Below are 27,684 nucleotides of genomic sequence, written 5' to 3'. Positions count from 1 at the left end.
TTCTATTTACAATTTTTGGTTTTTTTAAAGCACAATGTAACATATTCTAGAGCAACACAGTTTTCAGGAAGTACTGAATGAGGGCTGATCACTTTAGATATCAAATTAAATATCCCAAATTAGTAGCTGCTACTGGAAATGAATACAGTTCAAGTTTATACCAAGCATCTTTAAAACATCACTACCATCAATACCAGAACATCAACACCATCAACACTATAACACTTGGTTATAGCAAGGTCTAAATGCAGGGAGTCCCACTGCCTTTAGCCCATGACTTTCAAATTACCATGTTGTAGTTCTGCTTCTCTGCACCTGTAAAGCACAGCTGAAACCACTCTGCTACCTTTGGAAAATATTTCAATACCTTGAGTGAAACATACACTGACTGAACCAACTCTTATCACAGTACTGCAGAAAAGCAAAAGTTTACCAACATATTTTAATCAGCTGGATACTTGGTTCAGGCACTACACACCAACGTCCACAAACAACATCATCCAAACTCTGCCAAGTCTGGTGTCTTTTCATCTACTGTATCACAGTTAAATTAACATTTTATAGGAGGACAATTTAATAACTCTAACAGAGGCCAGCTGCATAGCCTCACAAAACGCAACAGAGAAAACACAATCAAAATAATTAAAGGAACTACCTTCACTGTGTCCTAGTTAGTTAACCACACACAGACACTTAATAGCCAGCTAAGAAAACTGGAAGAAAGCTAAGGGATTCCTGTACTTACAGTGAATTTCATCTCCAGTGAAAGAGCACATACAAAATCATTTCTGGATACAACGTGTTCACAAAGTTAAAAAACATGAGGGAGGCAAAAAATCAGCTGCAGAATTGTGCCTCAAGTCAAAATCGTGCTGGCTAGTCTTGATAGGCTGCAGCAGGCAAAGGATTAAATAAAGTTTTGATGTAAATTTAAGATGTAGAATGAGGAACTGGACAAAATGACACATTAGCTAGTATTCAAACTGCATAACTGAACAAAAGTCATGATTTCCATCTAGTGAAAAACAGACCTATTAAATCTCCAGACATACTAAAATTGGCATGTATGGGATGATGCCAAGGGACTGGGCAGAAACACACATAGCTGTGGCCATCATCTCCCTGTGTCTGGTCATCGCTAGTAACCATAGGAGTTAATCCTGCACAGTATTTTGAAACAGCCCTTGCAAGAACTTTGGAAATGGTCAGCTAAAATGTTGAACCACCCAGGTATGCTTCCTCAAAACATTTTATTCTGAAAGCATTTGTAAGAAAGATTTGTGGGTGGGTGGAAGACAGAGAGGACACCCTCAGTGACCAGATCAGGCAGACAGCAAAGGTTGTCTGGGGAAGAGGCCCAACTTCAGCGATCAGCAGCTGCAGCAATTTTGATTCCAGCTGTGCTAACACCAGGGCTGCTGCTAAACTTCTAAGCAGGAACAGTCTTTCTTGGCAGCATAATCTTTCCACTAGCCTTTAAACAATCCACTACACTTCTTGATCCAAACAGCTTTGTGGTTAGATAAGAAGATCTCTAAGAACATCCCTGGCAGTGGGGGGGTTAGAGAAGATAAAGGAGAAACAAAGTGGCTGTTTCAAAGCCCAGAAAGCATCTGTTTACCCCGATAAAACAGCAGTACTAGTTTTCACGTAATTGCTTTTCTGCCAGAACGAAGCAATCTCTTTCAGTTTCCATTTTGTAGCGGTGGCCACAAGAGCAGAGGGATAAGGGGTGCAAGGCCAGCCCTCCCCAGGCCTGGCCTTCCCTCACTGCAGCACCAAAGGGGTCAGTGGCAACCTCTCCAAAGCCACATGCACTGCTCACACTTACACACATTCTTACATCTCCCTCTTCTCCGCCATGCACAGGCAGAGCAAGTCATCTGGATTTTAATCTCCCCAGGGAAATGCTCCAATCCGGGCACATCCGGGTTGTTTGTGAGCTCTGCACAACTTTAGTTTCCCCAAGAAATCCCAATTTGGGAGCTTGGTTTGTTAGAAATGCTGGCTCTGTTGCACTTATTGTGAGAGTTTCTCAGAATACAAGCAGGGTTAAGTCGAAGAACCCAGCTAAATATCCATACTTCATTTCTGCTTCTTCCCCAGTTAAAAAACTCACCGCTGAACAGACTAAATCTAAAGATATTTTAAATACCGCCAAACTCAGAAAAACCACAACACAGAAGTATTTTTTCTTGAAAATTTCACTGCTTTCTTGGCCTGGTTGGATTTCTGATGTTCTCCTTCCTATTATTTTGGAAAGGTGTTCACATTTGAGACGGAAAGCACTCCCATGCTTATTAAAATTATTTGAGCCCTTCTTGTAGGAACACTCCTCTCCTGTTTCTTTCTCAATAATTCATTTTTGCACCTTTTTCAGGATCAGGCTTCCTTACCCACTCCACTTGAAGACAGAACAGTATGAACCTCCTGTCTCCCTGTTTTAGAGTATGCATTACAGGGAGGGGAAAGAAGCGAAAAGTTATCCTCCCTGACAGAAAGAAAGCAAGAGAGGGAGCCTTTAATGATTGTATGTAATCGATGCCAAAACTGCATACTTTCAAGGACAATAATATGCTTAAAGTAATTTCCTATTTTCAGGAAGGAGGCACCACTGGAGTGGGACATAGGAGACAACAGTTCTGTTTGTGGTTTGCCATCCACCTGTGTGGCTGTTACAGGCAAGGAAGCTAAAGTAAGAGGACTTACTGGAGGAATAATACTGCCCTTCATTAATTACTCTAAAGTGAACTGTAAAGAAACAGCATTAAAAAAACAGGCACTTAGCAGGCAGTTGGTGTCAATATACTTAAAAATTCCTGTTGGAAATAACTAACTTTTGCTCTCTTGCTGCAAAATAGTGGGTGTTGGGGTGGGGAAAAGAAAAAAAGTTTTCCAGAGCTGCTAGAGCTTCTTTCCATCAACTTCTTGTCATGTACAGAGATGGGTTTGTCTGGGAGGAAAGAATGACTGGAGATGGAATTTTTAAGCTGTTTGTTCAGTTTCTGTCCAGTTTGATGTCAGCAAGGAGGAATTAGGAGACACCCATGTTCAGTAGCATCAGCTTGAGCTCCAGTGGGAATGGATCCTGTATTACCAAAACTGCTACTGCACCCAGCACTGACTCATATTTTTATCACTTCCCCAGGGAAGGCCAAATATCAGAGATGGAAACCCAGCTGCCTTCCTGGTAATTGAGGGCAAGGATGAAGCACTCTCTCTGGTAGTTGTGCAAGTAGGATTTTCCGAAGGGGAAGAATAGGGCGAGGTTGGACCTAATCACTTTCAGCCTGTGTGAGACCTGTTGGAGCAGGGAGAAAGCAAAAGCTGCCTGCTACAGTTCCCAGGCTACAGAGACAGGGTTATTCAGTTCCCTGCAGTTGGAAAAGATGGGCAATTGTTGGCATTTTAACCTATTAATGCCCAACCACATAACTTTTTCACTTAAAAGCAATGGTTATAATCCCCACATCCCCACTCCCCTCTATCCGTAGTTGACAGGGGATACTTCTACAAATTGGAGGAGTACGCACTGTCACAGAGTGTGCTTTATCTGATCCGTGCAAAAACAGTTTCACTCTCCGGGCTGTCAATCTCATGTTCTATACTGGTACTGAAAGAATGAGAGCTTAGATGACTGCACCTAGCAGCTATATTTTGACAAGCTGTCAACCCTTCAGATCTGCCAATTCACCTGTGATTTCCAGGAAAACTCTTCTAACAATGCAGCACAATTGGAAACTGTCACCAGAGGTATTAATAACCACCAGGAACACCACAAACTGACAATATACTGGAAAGGCTCAGTTAAACACAAGGGGGAAGAGAACAGAGCTCTTATCTATTTATCAAGCTGAAGATCGAGTACTATACTTGCTCTACCCTTCCACCTTCACCTCATCCCCAGTGATATTTGTGCACTATGGAAGAGTAATGCTTGCAAACACTTCTTCAGCCCAGGTCTCGGGGACCACCACAACCTGTGCAGTTACAACACTGTTGTCACTGCTCCTGCACCCACTGGCTCTTTCAGCTCCTGCAATCCTGTTGGCTTTGTGCATCAGTGTTGCCACCTCACTGTAGTACCTAATGCTGCCACGCTAGCATCATGGACACAACTCAGCAAAAGCTCTTCTGTTTCATGCTCACCTTTAATATCTTAGTCTGCGGGGAAGCGGTCACATAGTGTCCTTGTTCAACCTGGATATTAGACAACCACAGAGGCTGAAATGGGTCTAAGTAGGCCAAGTGCCAGAATGAGGTCTGAGCTGAGAAGTCCAAGACAAATGTTTTTCTGAAGGCTCAGCAGCTGCTGCCCAACAGTTGACCCCAAAGAGCAAGCTACAGCTCTGGTTACTGGCACAGAGAGTGCTGCTCAGAGACTTTGACCAGCTACCCGCAAAATGGAGCTCCAGGACACAGAGAGCTTTAGACATGACTGGCCAAGAATAAGGGCCATATGAGTTCCCTCTAGACAAGCTGGGCTCTCCCGTTTATCCCAGTGGTGAAGACTTCATTGAGGCCACAGAAAATTTCAGGTGGTTATGTTTGAATTACAGGTTCTACATGAACAGATGGAGGAAGCTGAAATGAAACTTTGTATCAGGATGCCAAAGACCTTTACTGGAAATGATACATCTAGAGCAAGATTAAAAAAAAAAAAAGCTTATTTCCTTAACATTATTGCTCCCAAGCCTCACTATTTTAAGAGTCCTCTCACCTTCCTTCTTTGTTTCAAAAAGCTGGGGGTTTTGCATGTAAACTTCCAGCTTACAATTTAAAAAAAAAAAAAAAAAAAAAATAGTAGTACAAATTACTTTTTCTATTGTACTGGAAAATACACAGTTTTGTAGTAGAAATTTGTAATCGTATATGATTTTTTTTTATTCAAGAATATAATTTGGACATGTATCATCATGTGTACAAGATGACAGGATGGCATCAGATTTTCCTTTGTTAACTGTAAATTAGTCAAGAAATGCTTCTACACAACCAAACAACCATGAAAACACTGCTTTCAGAGTGGCTGTCGCTACCTGCCCTTATCTAGTCTTAGAAAAAGGGATTCCACCCTGTGCACATCTCCAAGACTGACAACTGTATCTTAGTATTTAAGATACAAACAGGCTCAAACATGTGGACTAACCACTCCAATAATAAACTGATCGAGTTCTGGGGTTTATTTGTAAACAATTTAGGATCAGCTTCCTAGGTATATCCGATTTCACCTTCAAAATTGACATAAATTTTCACAGCCTCTGATTTGCCCAGTCAGGTCTTCTAATCAGTATCATTTCACTTTTATAACTACATCAATTTTCACCACGTATTTCATATAGAGAACATTATAAGGACTTAATGGACATTCAAACCATGAATAAAAGCTATTGTTTCTGCTTGAGGGAGTCATTCAGAAGCATTCATAGAAAGTGTTATGACAGATAGCAAATGCAGGATACAGAATGGGTAGCACGCGCACAGACATCTTCCCACTGTCTCAAAAACCAGCATGTAGGAACAGGATAAAAAAAGCCATAAGTAGAATGTAAGTTCACCACACAATATCAATACAGCAGCTGTACCGACCCCACTGTTTGTAACCTAACCTAAAGGCTTACAATGGATGGCCTTGGACACAGCCTTTCAGTTGTCTCCTGAAGCTCCCGAGTTACACAGTTCTTCCTTCCACAGCTGGAAGGACCATTTTAAAAGGGGATGAAATACAGAGAGTAGCGCTCTCTTCTCCCCTTTGCACCCCCTGCACCCAACTGAAATCTCATGAAACTAAACAGAACCCATGAACATTTTCAGATCCAACCCAAAAGATAGTCAAGCAGTATTCACAATTGTTTTGAATGTTTGAATATCCTGTCATCTGAAAGCACATTTCACTGTCACCTATGGCTGTAATGCTAATTGCTCCTCTCTACAGATGAATCCTGGGAGAGACCAAGAACAGAAAGGAGCAATGAATACATTATCACTGTATAGTTGCTAAGTTTGCACTGTCTTTGCTTTTGCATTAGCTTGCTTCTCAGGCCCTGCAGGGTATTAGCCAGTGCCCCAGCACACTTGTCACACTTACTATGCCACACACACAAATCAGCCATCCCATTCTTCCAACCACTGTGGCTTTTGTCCCCTAAAGCAGTAGGGCTTTCCGAGATGGATGTTGTAATCAAGCTCTCTCAAAAGTATTCCTGAATGTATGTTAGAACTACTTGACTTATAGAAAGTAGTTAAAAGTAATTCTGATCAGAATTTATAAAGAAGTACATGGTTTAGAAAAAACAAAAGAAACTCAATAACCTTTCTAGATTCCTGAGCCAAGTAAGCGTTCAATAAAGCAACACACAAATCCATTTGACTTTCTGTAAATAAGTGGTAGTGAATGCATTCAATTCTGGTGACCCAAGACTGTCACTAGTAGTTTTAGCTTATTTTCTGCCTCTTAAAGCCAGCCATGCAATTGCAAGTAACTCGATAAATCATGTCCCAGCTGGGATTAGTCTGCATGTCATGCCCTATTTCTGTTAGACAGTTGCAGAACCTTTCCCTTTCTGTGCAGCTTCTTCTCCCACGTTTGGACACCAAGAGACCAAATCCATCTGGGGGACCAAAAGTTAAACTAGGAGGAGCTAGATCTGGACAACACCTCTATTGATTTCATGCCAGCGACAAACAAACAGCTTCATTGTAAAGCTTGCGTGACCACTGGGAGCACAACCACCAAAAGCTGCAAAACCATTTGATTTTGACCTAGGCAGACCAAATGCCGTTGTGCAACCTCTTCTTTGACTGGGAAGGAACACAGAACTGGTTCAGTCCAAGAGACTGAATGTCCCACTTAGTTTCAAAGTCAGGGTGACATTTCAACAAAGTAAGGCCATAGAATTATATATTACTACATGTTTTGTTGACACCCCTTCCCCTCCTCTCATATAATCAAGTCACGTTCACCATACGAATTACCTATCGGTCTGGGACAGGTTGCAAAATTAAGTATTTGTATTAGAACGCACGAGGCAGAATTTCGGTGCCGTCCACCCCAGCAGATTCCAGCTGCGGTGACCTACGCTGCTGGTGGGGGATTATGGATGGGGAACTCTCAAACCCAAGCTCCCCTCGGGAACCCCGCCAGGCGGAGTCCAGGTTACAACTAGTACCCCTCCACGAACTACGTTTCCTTAATCTTAAGTGCAAGGCACCGGCCCGGGACTCAAAACCCCAAGCACGACCTCCGGCGGCCGCACGCCTCCCAAGCGCTCCCCCAGCAGCGGCACCCGCCCGTTACCAGCTGTCGGCGCCGGCACCCACCTTCGGTCCCAAACCCTCCATTTCGCCCCGCGGCGCCGCACCGGCCTCCCCTCACGGCCCTCCCCCGCCGGACCCCTCAGCGCCCCGCCTCACCTGAGCCGCGGCAGAGGGAGCCCTCACGGGCGCCCCGGAGCTGCAGGCGCGGCCCGAGGCTGCCCCGAGCACCCCCCGCAAGAGCGCGGGGCCGCCGCGCCGCCCCCACGCCGCCGCCATGCGGCTCGCCGGCCCCCAACACGCGGGGGGCTGCGGCGCCGCCGCCAGCCTCGGGCCGTCACGCGGGGGAGGGCGGAGGGGCAGCCAATCAGCGCGGCCGCAGGTGCGGCGATGCACGCCGGGAGTTGTAGTCGCCGCCCTCGCGCGGGCGGAGGGAGGCGCTGCCAGCGGCGGCCCGCCGGTCCCTAGCCGCCGGCGTGCCCTCCGGGGGAGGAGCCCCGAGCAGCTCCCGGCAGCCCCGCGTCCCTCAGCAGCAAGGGCAAAACCCGCACTGACAGCCTTTCTTGTCTCCCTTCCCCCGCCCTTGCCTCGGCCCTCCAAAAGGTAGGTGTAGAGCCCGAGGCCTCCGGGCCGGCCCTGCCTGCCGGCCGCCTTCGTGGGAAATGCAGGCGTCGAAGGACTCGCACACGGGGTATGTGTCCCAGCAGGGACAGGCAGAGGACCAGGAAACACAGTTATCCTCAGCTGGGGAACATTTCTGGTGCAGGCAACGACTTCATCCTCAGTCCTGCCCGAGTCTCAAGTGAAATCTGTAAAACATTGTCAGAAGATGGGCACAGGAACTAAATGGGGCATAAGAAAACAATATTTCAGTTTTCCAGCCTAATTTACATTCCCCCACACTTCCAGTGTTTCACAGACAAGGGGCCTTACAGCAAAACGTCTGGTGGCCCACAGTCCACCTCCTCTGGGCAATGGGTCTGCTGAGCATGGTCACCCATTGCTGAGCTGAACTTGAGGTGCTTGTTCTGAACCTGTTTCACACATGAAAGGAGAGCTCAGGTGCCCAAAATTTCCCTGGATCCCCTTCCCCAAATCATGTCAGCTACTCTTCCAAAGGACATGTGTTTCCCTAAATGACTTCTATTGCTCTTAGCCTTAGAACTGTGCAGCTGTTGTATTGCTGGAGCTGTTAAGAGTAAAACTCAGACCTTTATACACCATACTGCTTCTACGGTAGCTCCTCTAAGTTAAATAATTTTGTTTTCCGTTACCAAATTGCTGTGTCAGGGGTATTTGCATTTGCAACAAATGGTTGCAAAAACGTTAATGAGTCTCTGCACAGTCTTAAGCCTTCGGTGTTTGACCTGTGCAGTACTCGTTGATATGTGAGTAACTGGGCCTTATAATTGCTTGTGTCAGCTGTTATTTCTAGACATAGTTATATGTGCTGGTACAGATTTAAATGTTTAGAAAGTTATACTTAAATCTTTGCTCTGTAGCAACACATCTTCTTCCGTCCAATTCAGTCTTAAGCATTTAGACTTTAGACTTTATTCAGTCTTTAGGCTGGATAGAAACTAACAGGAAAACTTAATGCAACATTGGTTTGTTTTGTGGGTTGTTTGTTTTTTTTTTTTCCCAAAGCTGAAGCCATTTGAAAAGAAACACAGACTTGAATGACCTGTGATGTGGCCAAATATCTGTTCTGAAACTATTCTTATCAGTATGATGTCAAGGTAACATACACACAGATGAAAACAATAGGCAAGATAGCAAGGCAAAATAGTGTTTTTAATTACAGTTTTCAAAGGATGCAGAAGCAAGCTTGATGTTTACATTTACAGTAGCTTTATAAAGCATCACTTCTCCCTGTAGAACTGTAATAACTGTAATTAAAGGATTTCCTGAATTTAATTGAACAGCAAGTGATAATGAGGGCTGAAATACAGAAAGCATTTTAGCTTCATATTAAATGCAGTAATTGTTCAATCAGTGAACCTTTCAAGTTCACTTGAACAAAAAAGTTTAATTAGATGTAAAATGAATAAAGATCAAAATTTATTACAACCTCAGAAAGAGAAAAAAAATTATAATTTGCTTAACCAGCATTAAAAAAAAATTTGTAGGATCTCTAATATGTTTCTCCAGTAAATGTTCTTACCCACACTGAAGGGTCTGGTTCTGTGGTTCTATAGTTATTTTATTTCACTTAAAGACTATCTGAAGCCTGACTCACATCTGTAATCCAATTGAATATGGTGGGGCTGAGCATATCAGGAAAGTTAAGAAATGAAATATCTTTGCATACTTAAAGCCTTGTATTTTTCCAGTTTTATCAGATTGTATAAATATACAAACCAGCATAAAATCAGCTTTTACACCTCCAAAGGCAATCTTGTACTCTCAGAAGTAGCTACTGCTGGTTGACAGAAACACTTGCCCAGAATTAAATGAAACCATAAAATAAATGTAATGGAATAAGAGCATCTGCATAAGAGATGATTCCATTTTGACTTTACTGGGATACAGTCATGTCATGTCATAGGTCATGAAGAGTAAGGTTTTTTGCACACCTGAGACAGCAGCTGAAGGTTTGATTCTTTGCTTTTCTCAGCAGCTATCTGAAGAACCAGTACTCAGTAAGGAATTAAAGATTTGAGGTTTGTATATTTAGGCAAAGATGCTGCGCGGTGTCACGCCCTTGCATTGTAACCAAAGTTGCGTGTGCTATTCTACCATGGCAAAATAATACCCATCTACATCTAGCTGCAGAGACCACTGTCACTCTAGTGAAGCTCAAGACAGTTACTCAAGGGAATTTTAGGATCCACAGAAACTGTTGCCACTGGTCTTTCAGTTGTCTTCCAGACATTATGGAGACATTCACTTGTGTTTGGCACAGAATAATTCTGTAGTCCAAATTCCAAAGAAAGAAATTTCTTGCCCTTCCTGCTGCTGCCTTCCTTTCTGACTTACAGGGAGCCTAGATTAGCCATGTCTTATTTAGCTGTTCATTTGTTTCAAGATTTTGCTGAATTCACGCTTAACGCTTTACAGGTCTCATTCAGCACTCTTGGACGTACAGAGATTAACTAACTTTCCTGAAGAGACTCTGCACTGTGCCACTTGTAGAAGTCTGTGTGCCTGCCAAGGAGCTTTACACCCACATGGGCAATTGAAGGGCAGAGTCCAGTCCATGTACCAGCGTCCTCTGTGAGCCTATCCCAGAACAGTATGAAAATGCAAAGTGCTGGACTACTTCCAGTCCTATTCATGCTTCAAATAAGCACTGAACAAAGTTTTAAAGATATGTTAATAATGAAATAATAATTAAAAAGTCTCAGCAGAGAGCACAGCATGTGAGCCGGATGGATCTGCCACACTGATCACGATTGCCTCATTGTCCAAACTAGGCATCCGTTAAGAGTTTCTCAACATCTTTCTGAAACATTGGGCTACATCCCTGAACAAAAACCAGGGCAAAGTGGAAGACCTGATCCTGTCCTCACGTGGCGATGGAACATAGCCAGGGCTTGTGTTGGGACTGCAGTTACGAAAGACTGCAGGAGTGCTTAGTCTAGTGCAAGCCAAGGGAAAGCCTTTGTGTCCAGCTTCCTGCCAACTGAGCACGAAATAACTGTTAGACTTTACAAAGACACACCGATTGTTTTGTCTCTTTCTTGCAAGAGCAGAACATCGTTCTTCTCTGCATTTGTTACTAGTGAGCAACATAGGCACTCCTTTAAAGAAACTACCACAAGGATAGAGATTCACTGTTAAACTTCAGGGCATATGTGAGGTACGAATGACTAGCTTAGGACATCTCACACTTGCTCATGAGCATCATAGCGTTTTTCAGTTCAAAGCACACTACTGCATAATTATTCTTATCTACACTTGAGAAATCCTAGGATGCTGATACAGCAGAGGCTTCTGTTATAGTTTGCTTTCCTCATTAGAAAGAGGCATGAGAGCCTTCCTGGTATTTCTTCCTGGTAGCTGGCACAAAATAGCATATACAGGTCTCTAGGACATACTGCTCCCATGGAAATAAAAAGCATGTGTCAAAAAAACCACAGTGTTACAAATAGGGATTTTGTAAATACCCATTCCAAGGCTGCCACAAAAACAACAGACTCAGAAGAAATCAGAACAAGACCAGCCATTCTAATCAAATTGGTCTGAAAATCATTGGCATGGAAGCAGCCAGGCTGGTTAGAAAATAGGTGTCAATACTGTCTTCTCCTATCCTTCCTTACCTTCTGTGTGCTGGAGAAACGCTCTCCTCCCTCATCTTATTACCCTCCTCCTTTGCTGTATTTTATTTGATGTAGTCCAGTTTTTCTACTCACAACAGTAAGAAAAGACAAAATGTTCATTTAATGTTACTAAACTCATAGTGATGAAATTTTTGGCATTCTTTGTTTGAGAAGTATCTAGAAGTATCTAGAGTAATTGGCTGTACAATACCAAGGAATCTGACTGATCCTACACATCAAAGCTAAGTCTACATTTACTCTTCCATATTACAGAAAGGGAACTAAGAAATGCATAAAACCCAGAGGCTGGTGTAAGTAGAAAAGAGGAAAAAGGAAGGAGGAAAAGAAGGGAAGGAAGGGGAGGAAAGGAGAAAAGGAGGGAGTGAGGGAGGGAGAAAGGAAGGAAGGAAGGAAATAAAGAAGGGAGGGAGGAAGGAAGGGAGGGAAGGAAAGAAGGAAGGCAGGCAAGATGGGAGGGAGGGAGGGAGGCAAGAAGGAAGGAGAAGGAAGGAAAGGAGGAAGGAAGGAAGCAAGCAAGCAAGCAGGAGAAAGAGTTTTGCTGTGAGGTTGAACTTATCATTTATGTATGACCATACCCTTCTCTCTTGGCTTCCTTCCTTTACACGAAATATCATAACCATGACTTCAGCATTACACAATTGAGGAACAGTAGCACTTTGTGCCTTCCTGTTTTTTATCTAGAAGTTCTGTGCAGGACAGCTGATGAGCTTTTTTTTTATCTGGAGCAGGATTGCACAGTTCCACCCTTTATGCAACATTCCTGGTAAAAAGGCTGTTTATGGGCTGACCACAACAACTTTGCTGGTCTAACTGGGTGCTTATCATGTTTAGTTCCTGAGAACTGTGAGAAGAATGAATATAGTGACACAGAAGATCCTCATCTAATAAGGGTGACACAGGCATAACCAAAGGAAAATTTAGACAAAGTCGTACATTGTCTCAGAGTAACTCTCTGTGGGCTTATTCTGCCCCAGGCAGCTCCAGTTGTATGTTTGGGGTTAGCCTGTTAACATGCCTACTTTTTTTCATATTTGACTGAACTCAAGGACATGGTAAAAGGAGGTATCTGAGTGTTAGAAGACACCAGGAGACTTCTTTTTCCTTTCCTATAGATGACCTGGACTCCTGATGCCCTCCCCTCTCCTCCCATGAGTAACTCTTATTCCTCCTTTCCATGTTAAAGAAATCCTGCTTAACTTTACAGAGTGAAGCTAACTGTATTGGTGGTATGTGATGGTGCCTTTGGTATCAGCACCACCGACACTCCAGGCATAAGACACTGGGTCAGTGCAATGATTCTCAGACATGAGAATTCAGCTGTATTTTGGACAAAACAAACCATGATCTCTCTTTTTCCTCAAAGTGCAGATCCAGTTCTTGGTCTTCATCTACTCTAAGAGAAGGAATTATGCCTTCCCTTCTCAAGAGAAATGTATTGGTCTTCAGATGGGGAGAAAAGAAATAAACTCCAAATGGCCTTACACAGGCTTTGTCCTTAAGCATTACAAACAAACACCCCACCCACCCACCCACCCCCACCCCCCCGCCTCTTTTCCAATACAGGTGCTGTCTTGCTCTCCTGAAATTAGTCCCTGTATTTGGAACAGCAATTAATTTAGTTAAACAGCTGAACATATGATCTTATGAAATATGACTAGTATTTTCTATTTAATTTGCTTTGAAGCAAGAAATTTCATCAATAACAACAAAAAAACCTTTTCCACATCCCAACAAAACAACAAGCAAGATCACAGACCTTCAAGACTGTTTTTTGTGCTGGAAGAGTTTGATGTGACTTGGAAGTCGATTAAGTTCTGTCAAGGCTCTAAAGTATACCTGTCTTGTCCCTTTCAAAACTAGGTGGTAGTGTTTATAGCCAGGTTCTTAGTCTACCTAGGATAGGATTTATTTTCTGCTTATTTCTTGGCTTATTTAGCTGAAACAAGCCAACTTCAAGTCTGTTAAGCATCCCATCAAGGTAAGTGAAACTGTAACAAACAGCACTCCGAGAAAGTTAATTTGTATCCAAAGAACTTTGTCAAGTTAGAAAGTCACAAGGCAGAAAATGGAATGAAACAAAATAGAACAATAAAAACATCAGGGTATCTTTGTGGGCTGTTGGCATTTTTGTTTTGTAGATGCTTATATCAAAGACTATTTTTTCAGATACTGTTAAGTCACTTCCAAATTTAGCATCCCACAGATATTTCTCTCTCTGTCATTTCAGATCTCTGGGCACTTCAGTTCTGTTCAGTTCTTGCAAATCACAATAAAGAATTGTGATTAAGCAAACCAAATCTCACTGAATATTTCCCTCTTTCACGTCTTCGGCTATCATCTTGTAAAAGAAAGACAGAAAAGAGGTGTTTGCAGATTCACTCTGTTCTCTCATCTCCTCTTCCCAATGTCTTCCATATTGCCAATTTCTAAGCTGTGTTTCCAAAAAAGGTGAAAATGTGACAATGCCTTGGAAGAACTTTATTTGAGTTTTAGGACAGAGGATCATTACTTTGTTGTGCATTGCTTAGTTACTTAGGTGATGGAAAAGTGGGCCTGAGATGCTATCTTTAGAGAAGAAAATTCTGCTCTCCTGGTTCCTGCCACTCACCTTCACATCCATGATTACAAATAGCTCGTAAGGTAGCAGAAAATCCAGCCCTTGAGAGGCAGCTGTCTGAACAATGGCACTCAATCTAACCTCAGAGAAGCCATCAGGTTGGAGGTTTCAAACGTTATGACAACTATGCCCACTACATTTGAGAGGTCGTAAGCCTTATTTTCTGTAGTAGCTACTCCTCTAAAACTTTCCACTCACTACAGTGGTAATTGCTCAGACCTTGTGACTGGCTAACCACTGGGCCTCTGAAATACTCTGTTGTGGGGAAATGAGATGGGTTATTTATTTCATGGGAAAAAGGCATGTAGGACACTGTATTGGCCTTGTATTTCCTCATGGATAGTGTATTCATTAGTATCCCAGCCTTGCAAATCTGGTCTCCTGACCCAGTTATTTCAACTTCAAATGCTGTGGGTGTAAAGAAAATTAATTATAAAATAAAACACAAAAGTGGAACAGGCTGATATGATGCTGGCCTGAATGAAGTTTGTTTGGTGGAAAGTCTTTTCATCTTAGCCAGTGGAATGCCTTTACTTTTTTTCTTTTTTAATTTTTTTCTTTTTCTTTTCTTTTTTTTTTATTTTTTTAAAAGCTTGGCAATTAGATTCAAGGATTTTTGTGTTGCTGCTGTTTACAAGTTTGTTTCTTCCTCTGACAGAAGAAAATAACTTTATGTTGATGAAATCTTTCTGTTCCAAAAGGCATCCAATAACATTTGTCAGTACTGGCCTGTCAGTCTTGCTATTGTGCAAGTCCTTCATCTCCACATGTAGCACTCGTGATACCCATGAGGAAGACTGAGCACTTTGGATAAACACAGAATGGCAGAAAATGGAGAGAAAAAGAAGGATGAAACAAGGACATAGAAGAGAAGTTTACCTTAAATTTCAGATACAGCTGAAAATGACACCTACAATCAAGAAGCCTGGAGCCAAACACTCTTAAAACCTGCATGACCTTAAGTTTCTAGAATGATTTTGTACCTTTTCAATTAAACAGTATAATTGTTCCACTAAAATTCCAGCCTGCTTTAATAAGAGATTTTTTCCTCCACATAACTGCAGCTGCCTCTGCAGTGCAACATAGTACCTTCTGAAAAACAGTGAGAGTATTTAAGACAGGAAGGGAATAGGTGAAAGACCATCAGTCCCAAGGTAGAGAGAGAAACATTAAATTACTGCTGTGTAATTTCAGATGTCCACTGTTGGGAATCAACACCCTGTGGGATAATGGTATTCCCCTTTATTTTCTTTTTGTCCCCCTCCCTCTGCTAAAGTTTAATAACAGAATTATAGAGTATTCTTCTCCACAGCCAATCCCTATGTTAAAGTTACAAAATCAAGTACTTAGGGACAAAAAAAAATAGCCCTAGTTTTGGTATCTCTCTCTGCGCACTCTTACTTCATTCTCTTACATATGTGTCTTTCTCGGTGTTTATTTGCCTTCTTATCTTTTAGATTCTCTTAAATTCCTCTCTGAACTTCTGCCCACCTGTCCTACTGTCCACCTCCTTCTCTAGCCTCCTTTTTTCTAATCCCCTGAGCTTTAAATTCCTTCCCTCCCATCTGCTTGCTTTGCACCTGGGATGGGGGAATGAGAGAAATGTGTTTACACATGAGAATCTATTAGTGAGCAGAAACAGATACTCACAGTTACAGAAAAAAATAACACCCACCTTGGACAGCTTTGCTTTCTGAAAGATCAGATGTTCATGTATTTCATTGGTTAGGATCTCTGATTGCAATCCTGATATGTCCTGCTACTGTCACCTGAACAAGTGATATCTCTTCTAACTGGATTTTTCTCTTGTGTGCAACTCTGCATCTGGCAAAAGGGATTGTTTATAACCTCATTACCTGTAATTTCAGAAGGCTGCACTTGCAACATTAATTCCAGTCTGGAAATTATTTGACTCTCCCTGTAGCTTTCTTTGGCTAGAATATATACACCAGTCCCAATGACAGTTAATAACTCTATGTAGTAACAAGGACTGGTAACTAAACAAAATAACTTCCTTCCTGGTTCCCTTCTTCCCTTCAGTTTTCTAAGGAACATTGATTTAATTAGTCTGATCATATCCTTACATTTCATTATAGTAACCTAATTTATTTTACTTTCACTCACTTGTATGAGCTCTATTATACACTTTTTCTTTGGTCTTTGGCAAAGTTATGGACAACAGGATGATAGCATATGTCCATACATTTCATGTGGTTTGTTCAAACTTTTATGGTTTTAATATCTTGTACCTTCTATGAAAACTGGTTTGCTGCTAGGTGACTGTGCAAGTGAGATTTGATAAATGATCATATATTAACATTATGGTTGAAACAATAGACAAAGGGTAACCGGGGAGATAATTACAAAGTCTAGTCAAGTGATTAATTAGTACTTACTCATAAGTTTTGCAGTTCTTTGCTCTTATGACTAGATGTACCTGTACATTAGATGAGAACAATGTTGAAACTGACCACATGTGATTGAAACTGCATTAAGCTTCAAGATCAAAGAACAAGGACAAGAACAAAGACTTCAAGGACAGCCAACAAGAACTTCAAATGGGTTGGTGGTTGCAAAAGCAGCCCTTCGACTCAAATGGATCCTTCATTGCGCATGATCGGATGTAGGCAGTACTAAGATAATCAGTTGCAATTATATTTATGTATATGAATACTAATCTGATTAATATGCAATTAGTTATTCTATATAACCTGTTAATGCTAAAGCTGTGGCATGCACGCTAGGTGGAATTATCCCCCGTGCATCCAGTGCTGCAATAAAGAATTCCTGCTTTCTAAAACTCCAAAACAGGTCTTAGAGAGTTTCTTCGACCAGCTTTTCGGTATCAAGGAAACCTACATAGTTCAGATTGCTTCTCCAGTACTGAATTTTGAACTTTGGGATGAATATAAAAGCAAGTCTATGCCTCATTTCTTGGCAGTCCAGAGAAATTCCTTTTTCAGTTTACACATCTTAAGAAGGATAACTGGCTTAAAAAGCAGCTTGTGGTGTCAGCAAGGTTTCCAGGGAGTAACTCTACTATTTTCAAGCTGGACAACTATCTATACTGCACAACGAAGCAGGGCCAGGACCTTGCTAAGCTGAAGCTAGTGGAGCAGATACAATCAGACAGTACACTGCTTAGATCTGCAGAGGTACCAGCTCAGATCAAGAGAAACACAGTGCCACAACACCTGCATCCTAACAAAGATAATTTGTGTGCATGCAGCAAAACCCTGATTAAATTGTTCTGTTTCTGGAGCTACCACTTGATTGCTAGCACAGGAATCTCTGCACTGTGCTTGTTGTCTGCTGCTGATGTAGTTTTGCAAGGAGTGACAAGATAGCTTTAACATAGACCAGTTAGTCCTCATTAAGAAGTGAAATAGGAATACTTGTTTAATTTTACTGTCTGTGCTTGCTTCTGCCTTCTCTCATCATTTTAATCTGGTAGATGGGATCCTCCAGCTCCTGGCCCACAGTGCAGGTGCACCATCTGCCCACTTGTTAACTGTGCCAGTATTTCATTTATTTAGCTCCTAGCGGTGATGAAGAAGTAGTGTTGAAGAGAAACTGCCAAAGCACGGTCACAGACACAATGTGTATCCTAACGCTTCACTGCTGCAACAGCTAGATGTGCATGAGTCAAGGATAGGGAACAGAATGCAGATGTCTGAACCCTTCATTTCCTGCATTAGGAAAATGATCTAATCACCTTGCAGTCTAGACCTGCCATGGAACATCAGCCTGCAGGTCCTTAGACTGTGGGTTTGTATTTGCCATCAAGTAGGTATTTGGACATATTCTGGGAAAACAGAAAGAGACTGACCTCTTTGGTTCACGGTTGCAGCACACAGAACTCTCACATGAGCAGAAGGATACAAGCAAGAGTACAAGTCCTACTAAAATCCTGTCACAGGGAAAGTCATACTAAAGTCCTCATGCTAAAGCACTCTATGCCCATAGAGACCTGGGCTTTACACACATATCAGAGGAGACAGTACGCATCCTGAAGAACATAGTTCTGACTTGGCAAGTTGTATGATGGAAGAATGGCAAGGGAGGTGGTGGGGAAGAGACATAAATGAAAAAAAGGAATGACCCCCAAACCTGCAGGACCTGGTGACAATCCCTGTATTTCCACCTAACTGGAGTGGCTCCACTTTCTGTAAATCACTAATACTGAGTCATCATAAAGAAATGTTCTGGAAACTTCCATGTAGTTTGTTTGTACTGTCAAAACATTTGACTGGCATAGAAAATTATAATCTAGAACATAGCCATAATAAAGCACTCTGTTTAAGGTGATTAATATGCAAGGAAAATCAAAACCAAATTAAGCCTATTTTACTTTATCAAGACAAAACATAGCTGTAGGATTGAATGAAACATTCTGATCTCTGGCTCATTCTAGCCTGTCATCTTCAGTCTGTAAACTTGAGCGCCTTGAGAGAGTATTTGGTCTGTTCATTTCTGTATTGACACTTCAAATGTTGTGAGTGTTTGCAGATTTTTCCTGCCATATATTTCCTCTTTTTTTTTTTGCATATTTGCAAAAAATATGCAAAATATAACAAAATAATGTTAAGCTTTTTCTCAGAAATTTCCCATAAAAATTCAGACTTCAGAAAAATTTTTAATGCAACATGCTCCCCTTGGAAAAAGGCAATTCAGCAGTCAGTTCATCTGCTATTTCAGACAAACTAAACCATTTAACGGCTCACTCTGTTAATACAATTGATGTTTGAGGGGGAACAGAAAGTCCTTTAACTAGAAAATATAATCCAAGCAGTTGGTTCATCACTGACTTCTCCCTTGTACAATAATTTGCAGTCATCTCGCATGGGTAAATGACTGCATGAGTGAACAAGGGTACAAAGTACTGAGCCCTTTGATCCAATTTTGCTCCAGCTCAAATGAAGAAAAAAGTTTGTCCTTGGATTAATAGGAAGGATATGGCCCTAGTCCTCCTAATTTATTTATGATTAGGATATTAACTCAGCCTCAGGAAGTTTACAAAGACTTTATTCAATTCACATGCAGACTGAGAGTCTGGAGAATGAGAATGTGCAGATTTATTGCAACAGAGGTAAGACCAAAACAAAAGCCACCAGGATTTCTGTCTCTGCTTATCTTCCCAAGTAACTCCAGCTTATTGTGATTACTAGAGTTTTATAATTGTGTTTCACTGCCTGCTAGCACCTCTTTGTCTCCTTTTAAGATTGCTATGACCTCCAACAATCACAGGGATACTTGTCAGAGGGAAAAAAAACGAAATGGGGAGAGGGAAAGCTGGCTGGAAATTTTCCCTAAGAAATTTAGTAGGATAGGAAGGGACTTGGAGGATTGTTGAGATGAGTCCATTGCTGTTGTAGGTGGCCATGTCACAAACTCGCACCTTTACTGTTGCTGAGAAGCCAGTTTAGAGACAAGGAGCTCTGATGGCTACAAATGTTCTAAGTTTTGACCTAAAAAAAAAATTGTCAGTAGTTTATGCACAAGTTGGTCTCTGTCTTACATACTTCTTTTCTTGGCTTTCCATTCACGTGCATGTTGTGGAACATTTTTAGCTAATGATCACAAGAGCATTCCAGACGCCTTTAGAAGGCCTTGAACAGAATAAACAGAAGACAAAAATAAGAAAGATACCAATTAGAAAAACACAGGTGCGCATTCCACGATAAAGAGAACTTGGCACAACCAACCTCACTTCGGCAGTTTATCTTGACCAATTAGACTGAGACAAGTCTTGTATGTTTTAGTTAGTATAACCAATTATGTTTTATGTTTATGCGCATGTACAGTGTTGATATAACCAATCATTAAGTGTAACTGGGCGCGTGGACAGCGCGTGAATAATGTGTGCAACCAATAGTAAAATAGCTAAACGCATGTACAGATGTAACTAATGTATAAAATGATGTCTGATGCTCTAGTAAAGTGGACTTCACCTGATCACATTGGTCTGTGTGTGCTGTCCTGTGCCTCCGCAATTGGCGCCCGAACAGGGACCCTCGGATCGGTGTTGAATTCTTCAACGAGAGCCGACGGAGAGAGGGAGTGGAGAAGCCGGCCAAAATTATCCCTGCTGTCCCGGCAGGATGACCAGCTGAGCTGGGGCTGACAAAGACCGCGCGCGCGGCGGAATAGGGGAATCTTACCCTGGTGGATCTCGCCCTAATCAGGTGAGCGGTCAGAGAAGGAGATGGGGTTGGACAAAGAGCAAGAAGCGGTCCTAAACCTCCTTCAACATATTCTCTCTACGAGAGGGTTGAAATGTGATAACTCCATTATAAAGGAGTTACTTTTATGGGCTTGGGAGAGAGAACTTATTCCGAGTATAAATGTTGCATTTGAAGTAGTGACTTGGGACGATGTAGGCAAGGCGCTGTGGGACACTATTAGCGCCGGGGGAGATAAGACAAAGGAAGCAATCAAATACGCAACGCACTGGAAGGTAGTTCGGGATGTGCTGCAGGCAATGAGGGTGGAACGGCAGGCAGCCGCTGCTGTCTGCGCGGCCGTGACCCCTTCTGATGCCTCCATGTCAGCCGCGTCAGCCTATCCCACTGCAGTTAGAGGAAGATTTTCTACGCAGCTGTCTCTACCCCCCCGAGCATCCATTTCTGCTAGTGCTGAGACGTCTGTACAGACACAGCCTTTGCCTATACCCAGCCGGGTCGCTGGCGCTGAAAGTATCCCCCTGCCTGTTACTCCACGAGAGACGGAGGAGTTAGGGGGGGCCGTTTCTCATCTGATTGATTCGGACGAGGCAGACTCGGAAGTGATTAATGTGGATAGACAGATTGTAGAAGCTATCGGAACCTCCCTATGGGATGAAATTAGTGACAGGTCTAAAGAAGTTAAAGGTCTTGCAACTTTATGGAAATTAGTTAAGACAACTCTACAAGAAATGAAAGCAGATCGTAAAGCGTCTGCGTCTGCTTTTGCTGTGCTCTCTTCAACCACAAGCGAAGGGGAAACGCGGGGAGAAAAACATAATGCAGCGGGAGAAACTTTTGGCTTTCCCAGAGCTTGTCTGCCTGCTCCTGCGCCCTTGAATTCTGCTCCACTCCCTGGGACTGCTGATATTAATCAGCCATCTGACAGTTCCCAAGCCTCCCTAACCGTACACTTAAAGGAAATCCTACAGAATCAGGAAGCGAGTAAAAATCTGCCTAGGAAAAAACAGCCCCCAGATATCGCCGCTCAACATGAACAAATTATACCTAGCATATACCCTCCGTTGCCTTCGTCTACGCGCGGGTCACCTCAAGAGCACGAAGAGGGGCCGGAGCTCACTTCGCAGCAGTTGCGGTCAGTAATAGAAAAGCTGGCACAGCTGGAGCCTGCTGTGAAGCGAGAAAAACCACCAGCCGTATCCTTTGATGCACCCCTTTTACCTGCGCGGGGAATTATTCGCGATGCCTTAATTGAGGGAGAAATCATAGCAGCTCCCACAGCATTTCTGATTATTGCTGGGGCTGGGGGTAGACCTAATCAATGGGTTCTATTTGATTGGAAAATCATAAAAGAAACAAAAGTTACAATTGCTCAGTATGGTTTAAAATCTCCTTTTACGCAGGCAGTTTTGTCCCATACATTTTCTGGGTCAACTTTAACTCCACATGACTCGCGAATGCTTGCTAAAACCTTGTTGTCGACATGGAAATTCATTTATACTACGCTAGTGCATTTACAGCCGGCAGAGAAAATCATATCAATACAACCTGATACTGCTTTTGAGAAGGCAGTTTGTAAGCAGACCGTTAACGAGCAGGATTCTGATTCCGATAATAATTCTTTTGCATCAGGCAGGGTGGACTCTGAAAAAGAGCCGCATTTATATCCCTCATTACCTCCACCGCTGCCTGCCACGGCCGCCCTGCCGCTGCCTCCCGCAGCCTCTGCGCGGCTGCGGCCACTGCCGTGCCACCGCCGTCCCCCACCCCCCCACCCCAATCGCCTGGTACTCCCTCTCCAGGGTTTGCCGAACTTAAAACAGAACCTAACTTTACTACACTACCTGTATCTCCTTTTCCTGCTAATCCCTCTAACTCTATGCCTCTGTCTAATCTGTGACGATTCACTTAATGATTTGGGAAAAAATACACATAGTTTGATGCAACGCTGTCGAGAAAAAGCTCTACAGCAAGGAGATACCATGTTTACTTTTCCTGTTGTATGCACACCTGCCTCAAGAAATGCAAGAACCTCAAGAGAGAGTTGTTAGGATCAGTCATCATGAATGCCTGTGTGATGTTTAATTACATCTATAACACCACTCGAAAGGGTCAGAATGTAAATGCTATTTTGCCAGTATATAGAAATGCTACAGCTTGGTGTAACTATATCTATTCCAGAATATCACACTCTTTTTTCTATTCCAGCTGCTTTACCTGCGGGGATATTTTTAATTTGTGGAAATAGAGCGTGGGAGAGGAATTCCATTGAAACTTAACGGGAGGCCATGTAGCCTCGGACGACTTGCGTTACTAACACCCGATATCAATATGATTCACAGTAAAAGGCTCACGATAACTGACACAGGTTTAACTGGATGGCTAACAAGTTTGAGAATTACGGGATGGTTGAAAGATTTGCTTATACATAACTTAGTTATTTTAATTGTAATATTAGCAGTTGTAATGATTGTACCACGTATCATAAAATAGTTGAATGTATGATTGCAAAAGCATTTCATGTAACTTGGCTTGCATAAAAATAATTTTTAAAAAAAAAAGAGAGAGAGAGAGAGGAAGAGACAGGAAAAAAAAAATTAATGAAAACAAACGGCTGGAGAGGGGGAAGAGAGATGCGGTTGCGGAACACACAGACATGGCAGCTGAAGAGTGAGAACATCTAAGAGAAATAACCCTGCAGACACCAAGGTCAGTGCAGAAGGAGGGGGAGGAGATGCTCCAGGCGCCGGAGCAGAGATTCCCCTGCAGCCCGTGGTGAAGACCATGGTGAGACGGGTCGTTCCCCTGTGGTCTGTGGAGGTCCACGGTGGAGCAGTGTGCTCCTGAAGGACTGCACACTGTGGAGGGGACCCATGCTGAAGATCTTCGTGGAGGACTGTCTCCTGTGGGAGAGATCCCACGCTGGAACAGGGGAAGAGTGTGATGAGTGCTGCCACTGAGGAGGATGAAGTGACAGAGATAATGTGTGATGAACTAACAGCAAAACCTCATTTCCCATTCCCCTGTCCAGCTGTGGAGGAGAGAGTGATAGGATAGCTATGGTAGGTGACTGGTGTCCAGCCAGGATCAACCCATCACATAGACAAAATGCATTATAACATAGAATGAAATTACATTGCAATTGGGAATTTCAAAAACAAGGGCTCTGTGTAACTCCTTTACAAGGGAATGAAAGTGTATATATGAAATTAGCAGGATAAGGTGTTTTTCAAAGAATTGTCTAATACTGTTGAATGCTTAAATCCAAAAATATGATTTGAAGGTTTAAATTTGTGTATCTGAATTTATATTGCTATTGGAGAATTATTAATCATTTGTGTGTTTGCAGCAATCAGAATCACCTGAGGAGCAGTATGAGGATTGCGTCAGTTCGAAGCTAGAGTCCTCGCTGCCTTCCTCGTGAATCTGATGTTCCTAAACAAAAAAGGGGGAGATGTGGGAGCAGCTCGGAACACCTGGCATTTGTTTTCAAGAGTGACCGTTAGAATTTGTTGTGCTGCATGTTTGCCAAGCCTTGAAGAACTAGTTTTACAAGGTCAGGTTGGAGGATGGCCTTGCGTAGGCCTGGGAAGATGTGGCTGAAGACAGTCACGAGTATGTCTATGGAGTGTTTTTATCTTTAACTGTTCTGAGGACTGGCAAACATCCCAGCTGGGTCAGATATGCCCTCCTGTGCTAGTAGTATTGGCTGTGAGTCGTTAGTACTTTCTGGATCTTTGTTGAAACATATATAAGTTGGATTCTTTTGTGAAATAAAGGGAATCTTGCAAAAAAAAAAAAAAAAGTGGGGAAACAGTGTGGGGTAAACGTCCGGATGCCCAGAAGTTATCAGATTATTGACAAGACATGGAACGACACAAGAAGGTATTAGGTGCGCCACCGTTGGTGGAAACACTTTGCTGCCTCATCGCAATATGTGCGGTGGTACAGCCAGCATTACCATTACACCGAATTAACCCAAGGCAAAATATGTGGATAACCTGGGCCACCCAGACAGGACAACAGTCTTTTTGCCTCTCAATGAGTACACCCTCAGATCCATTTCGAACATGTTTGGTGGGAGTGCCATATTTGTACCTGCCAGATTTTCGAGCATGGGTTTCTGATGGCAGTGCTTTGAATGAAACAAAGATCAATGAGACCTGTTACAGCTTGTATTCGTCGCACATCCTACAGCAGCATTGTCAACATCTTACAGGGGTAGCAACTGCAAAGATTATCAATTCTCTTAATGTTACATTGCCCTGGGATCCGCAAGAGCTTGATTTAGTAGGATCAACATATGGTAATAAGTCATGTGTATATTTGGCAGGAGGGTTTAGCACACGAATTAATTATTATCGGCAACACAATATGTCGGGGTGGACAAATGTATCTAGTCCAAGCTCTTGGTATAAGTTTATGGATAGTAGGGATTATTGTGTAGGAGCCGTGGGAGCAGAAACCCAAGGGAGTAAGATATTTATAGGTACTAATTATACCGCCAAGGCTTTACCAAGCGGATATTTTTTGATATGCGGTGATCGTGCTTGGCACGGCATCCCAGTGAGATCTTTTGGCGGACCATGTTACTTGGGTAAGCTTACATTGTTTGCACCCTCTATTATTCAGTTACTGAATTTAACAGACAATCGAAGACACAAGCGATCTATAGAAAATCTTGGGCCTGATTGTAACGATAACGTACGACTGTTAGGCAAGGCCACAAGAGTGCTGCTATCTCTTTTTACACCAGGGGCTGCAGCGGGTAATGCGTTACGGGAGTTGCAACGTTTAGCATGTTGGACGTCGAAGCAATTAAATCTTACATCTAGTATTATAAATGATCTCTTAGAAGACACAGAAAACATAAGGCATGCTATTTTACAAAATAGGGTGGCTATAGATTTTTGTTGTTAGCACAAGGACATGGCTGTGAGGATTTTGAAGGAATGTGCTATATGAACATATCAGGTCATTCAAAGTCTATACATGAAAAGTTGCAGCAGTTGAAAGATAACATGAATAAAGTGGTAGTAGAGAAGAACCCCTTGGATGAATGGTTTGGGTCATTAGGGATAACAGGTTGGTTTAAAGAATTATGTCACATGGGTATTGTTGTAGTTATCGTGATTTTAGCTATTGTAATAATTTTACCTTGTTTGGTTAGCTTGTTGAGGAAAATGGCATCCCAAGTTATTAGTCAAGTCTGGATTGCTCATAAACAAAAGAAAGGAATTGTGGGAGATTTCATGGAAAGCAGGGGACATTTCTTTGAACCTGATTATTTAGAGTTAAGTACGCCGCAGTCAACGTGAGTGGACCGGAGTACGTGACAGCTACAATATGAATGGACCTTTGAACCACCAGAGAAACAACGGACATGAGGAACTTGGACAGTGTAGCAATTAATAAACAAGATAACAGAACTGCAGAGGCAAGAAGGAGCTGCAAAGGTTTCAACGCAATTAAGAAAGCTGCCATTTCGGCTTAGAACATTTAGCTGCGGGATGGGGACTTAGGAGTTGGTTTGTATCTTTGTTAAAAATAGGGGTTTCTTTTATTCTTGTGTATTTTATTAGGTATAATGTTGCTTTTACTGTGTTTTAATTAATTGTATTCATAGGTCTTTGCAAAGGGCTGAGTTCACAGGCCCACGATGGACTCCCGCTCGATTTGTACGACCATCATCATCTGGAACACCCTAGATGGTGCGACAATGTGAATACCACCTCAGCCAAAAACTAACGTGTAGGTCACCTTGACCAACATAACAGGTCAAGATTCTCTGTGTACTGCAACCGCATCACAAAGCCCGTGAACCAATAGATAGGATGGCTATGACTCGTGCGGCGCGCCTGGCCAGCGACCGCATGTGCCATAGGCTCCCTATGTTTCAACTGAGGCAAATTTTAGCACCCGCTGGCCACGTGTGCTGAAATCTGTTCCTCTGCAAATGTATAAATACAGGGATTTTCCGAAGAGCATCGGGTTGGTGTACGGCAAGGCCATTGTTGCCTCTGTGGGGACGCCCACGTAAAGCTGACACCTACCGATTGCTGGGCTGAGTTCGTGGAGAGTGGCGTCTAGATCTGTTAATGCTCTTTTTAAAGAAAAAAGGGGGAGATGTTGTGGAACATTTTTAGCTAATGATCACAAGAGCATTCCAGACGCCTTTAGAAGGCCTTGAACAGAATAAACAGAAGACAAAAATAAGAAAGATACCAATTAGAAAAACACAGGTGCGCATTCCACGATAAAGAGAACTTGGCACAACCAACCTCACTTCGGCAGTTTATCTTGACCAATTAGACTGAGACAAGTCTTGTATGTTTTAGTTAGTATAACCAATTATGTTTTATGTTTATGCGCATGTACAGTGTTGATATAACCAATCATTAAGTGTAACTGGGCGCGTGGACAGCGCGTGAATAATGTGTGCAACCAATAGTAAAATAGCTAAACGCATGTACAGATGTAACTAATGTATAAAATGATGTCTGATGCTCTAGTAAAGTGGACTTCACCTGATCACATTGGTCTGTGTGTGCTGTCCTGTGCCTCCGCACGTGCACCCCTTCTCAGAGCAGATGAAGAACACCTCTTTGAGATTTCTCTTATTAGATGTGTTGTTGGGGTGAGCAGAGAAATGGAAAACCTTTCTCTGCACTTGTTCTGCTGTAATTAATTTTGTTCTTAGGAAATTAAATCTGTTCTTACTATTCTTTAGGTGCTGTGAGCCAGATAAGTGTTGTTACTTTTTGGCAAAGTCATTCCTGGAGGCCCTCAGCTACAGAGCAGTGCTATAAACTCCCAATGCCATTAGACATGGCACATATTTTGATGATCTTTCTACATGATCCAACATTCTCCTTGCACTTTTCCAGTATTAAGAAAGAAGAAAATCCTTTTCTTCACCTGGGTGACTGGCTAGACATGCATTCTAATATATATCCTTCCAGCAGCTTAAGTCCGAACTCTGCCTTATATATTAAAATTAATCCTTTCCCAAGGAAATATCTTTCCTAATATGGTCCCATGTTGTATTTGTCTTTTTGAAGACCATATGTTGGTGGTAATAGACAAGCTATGACTAACTAGTAAGTATAGGATATTCTGTCATTTCATTACTAAGGAATGAGCGATAATGAATGACGTAAATGCATGACCTTCTGTTTTGTGTGATTAATTTCACCTCATTTCTATTACTCAGGGCCCCATGGAAATCCAGTTTTTGCTGTCTGATATTCAATACCTCCTCTGATTTGCTAATCACTGCAAAGTGTATGCAACAAATTTCATCAGAGCACCAGATTTCTGAGCCAACTTCATTAGTGAAAATATTTGACAA

At 42.4% G+C, this 27,684-nt stretch overlaps 1 protein-coding gene and 1 long non-coding RNA gene across 3 annotated transcripts in view; one reads left to right on the top strand and one right to left on the bottom strand.

The window, feature by feature from the left end:
• MOCS1 (molybdenum cofactor synthesis 1) overlaps nucleotides 1-7,569 on the bottom strand; it is a 32,395-nt gene extending 24,826 nt beyond the window's left edge. The window contains exons 1-2 of one of the 2 annotated variants that reach the window (XM_030034427.2): nucleotides 7,411-7,569; nucleotides 4,150-4,200 (exon numbers count right to left, since the gene is read on the bottom strand). In XM_030034427.2, coding sequence (XP_029890287.1) covers nucleotides 4,150-4,200; nucleotides 7,411-7,530 — 171 coding nt within the window. In that variant the 5' untranslated portion in view covers nucleotides 7,531-7,569. The remainder of the gene's footprint in view (nucleotides 1-4,149; nucleotides 4,201-7,410) is intronic. The other variant, XM_030034425.2, reaches the window with a different exon arrangement.
• An 11,589-nt stretch (nucleotides 7,570-19,158) lies between these two features.
• LOC121233761 overlaps nucleotides 19,159-27,684 on the top strand; it is a 70,227-nt gene continuing 61,701 nt past the window's right edge. Inside the window, exon 1 of the long non-coding RNA XR_005933862.1 lies at nucleotides 19,159-19,240. This is a non-coding gene — a long non-coding RNA (uncharacterized LOC121233761). The remainder of the gene's footprint in view (nucleotides 19,241-27,684) is intronic.

This window comes from Aquila chrysaetos, chromosome 13, assembly GCF_900496995.4.
Source record: "Aquila chrysaetos chrysaetos chromosome 13, bAquChr1.4, whole genome shotgun sequence".
Taxonomy (NCBI): Eukaryota; Metazoa; Chordata; class Aves; order Accipitriformes; family Accipitridae; genus Aquila; species Aquila chrysaetos.
This window is presented reverse-complemented; position numbering and strand designations above follow the sequence as displayed.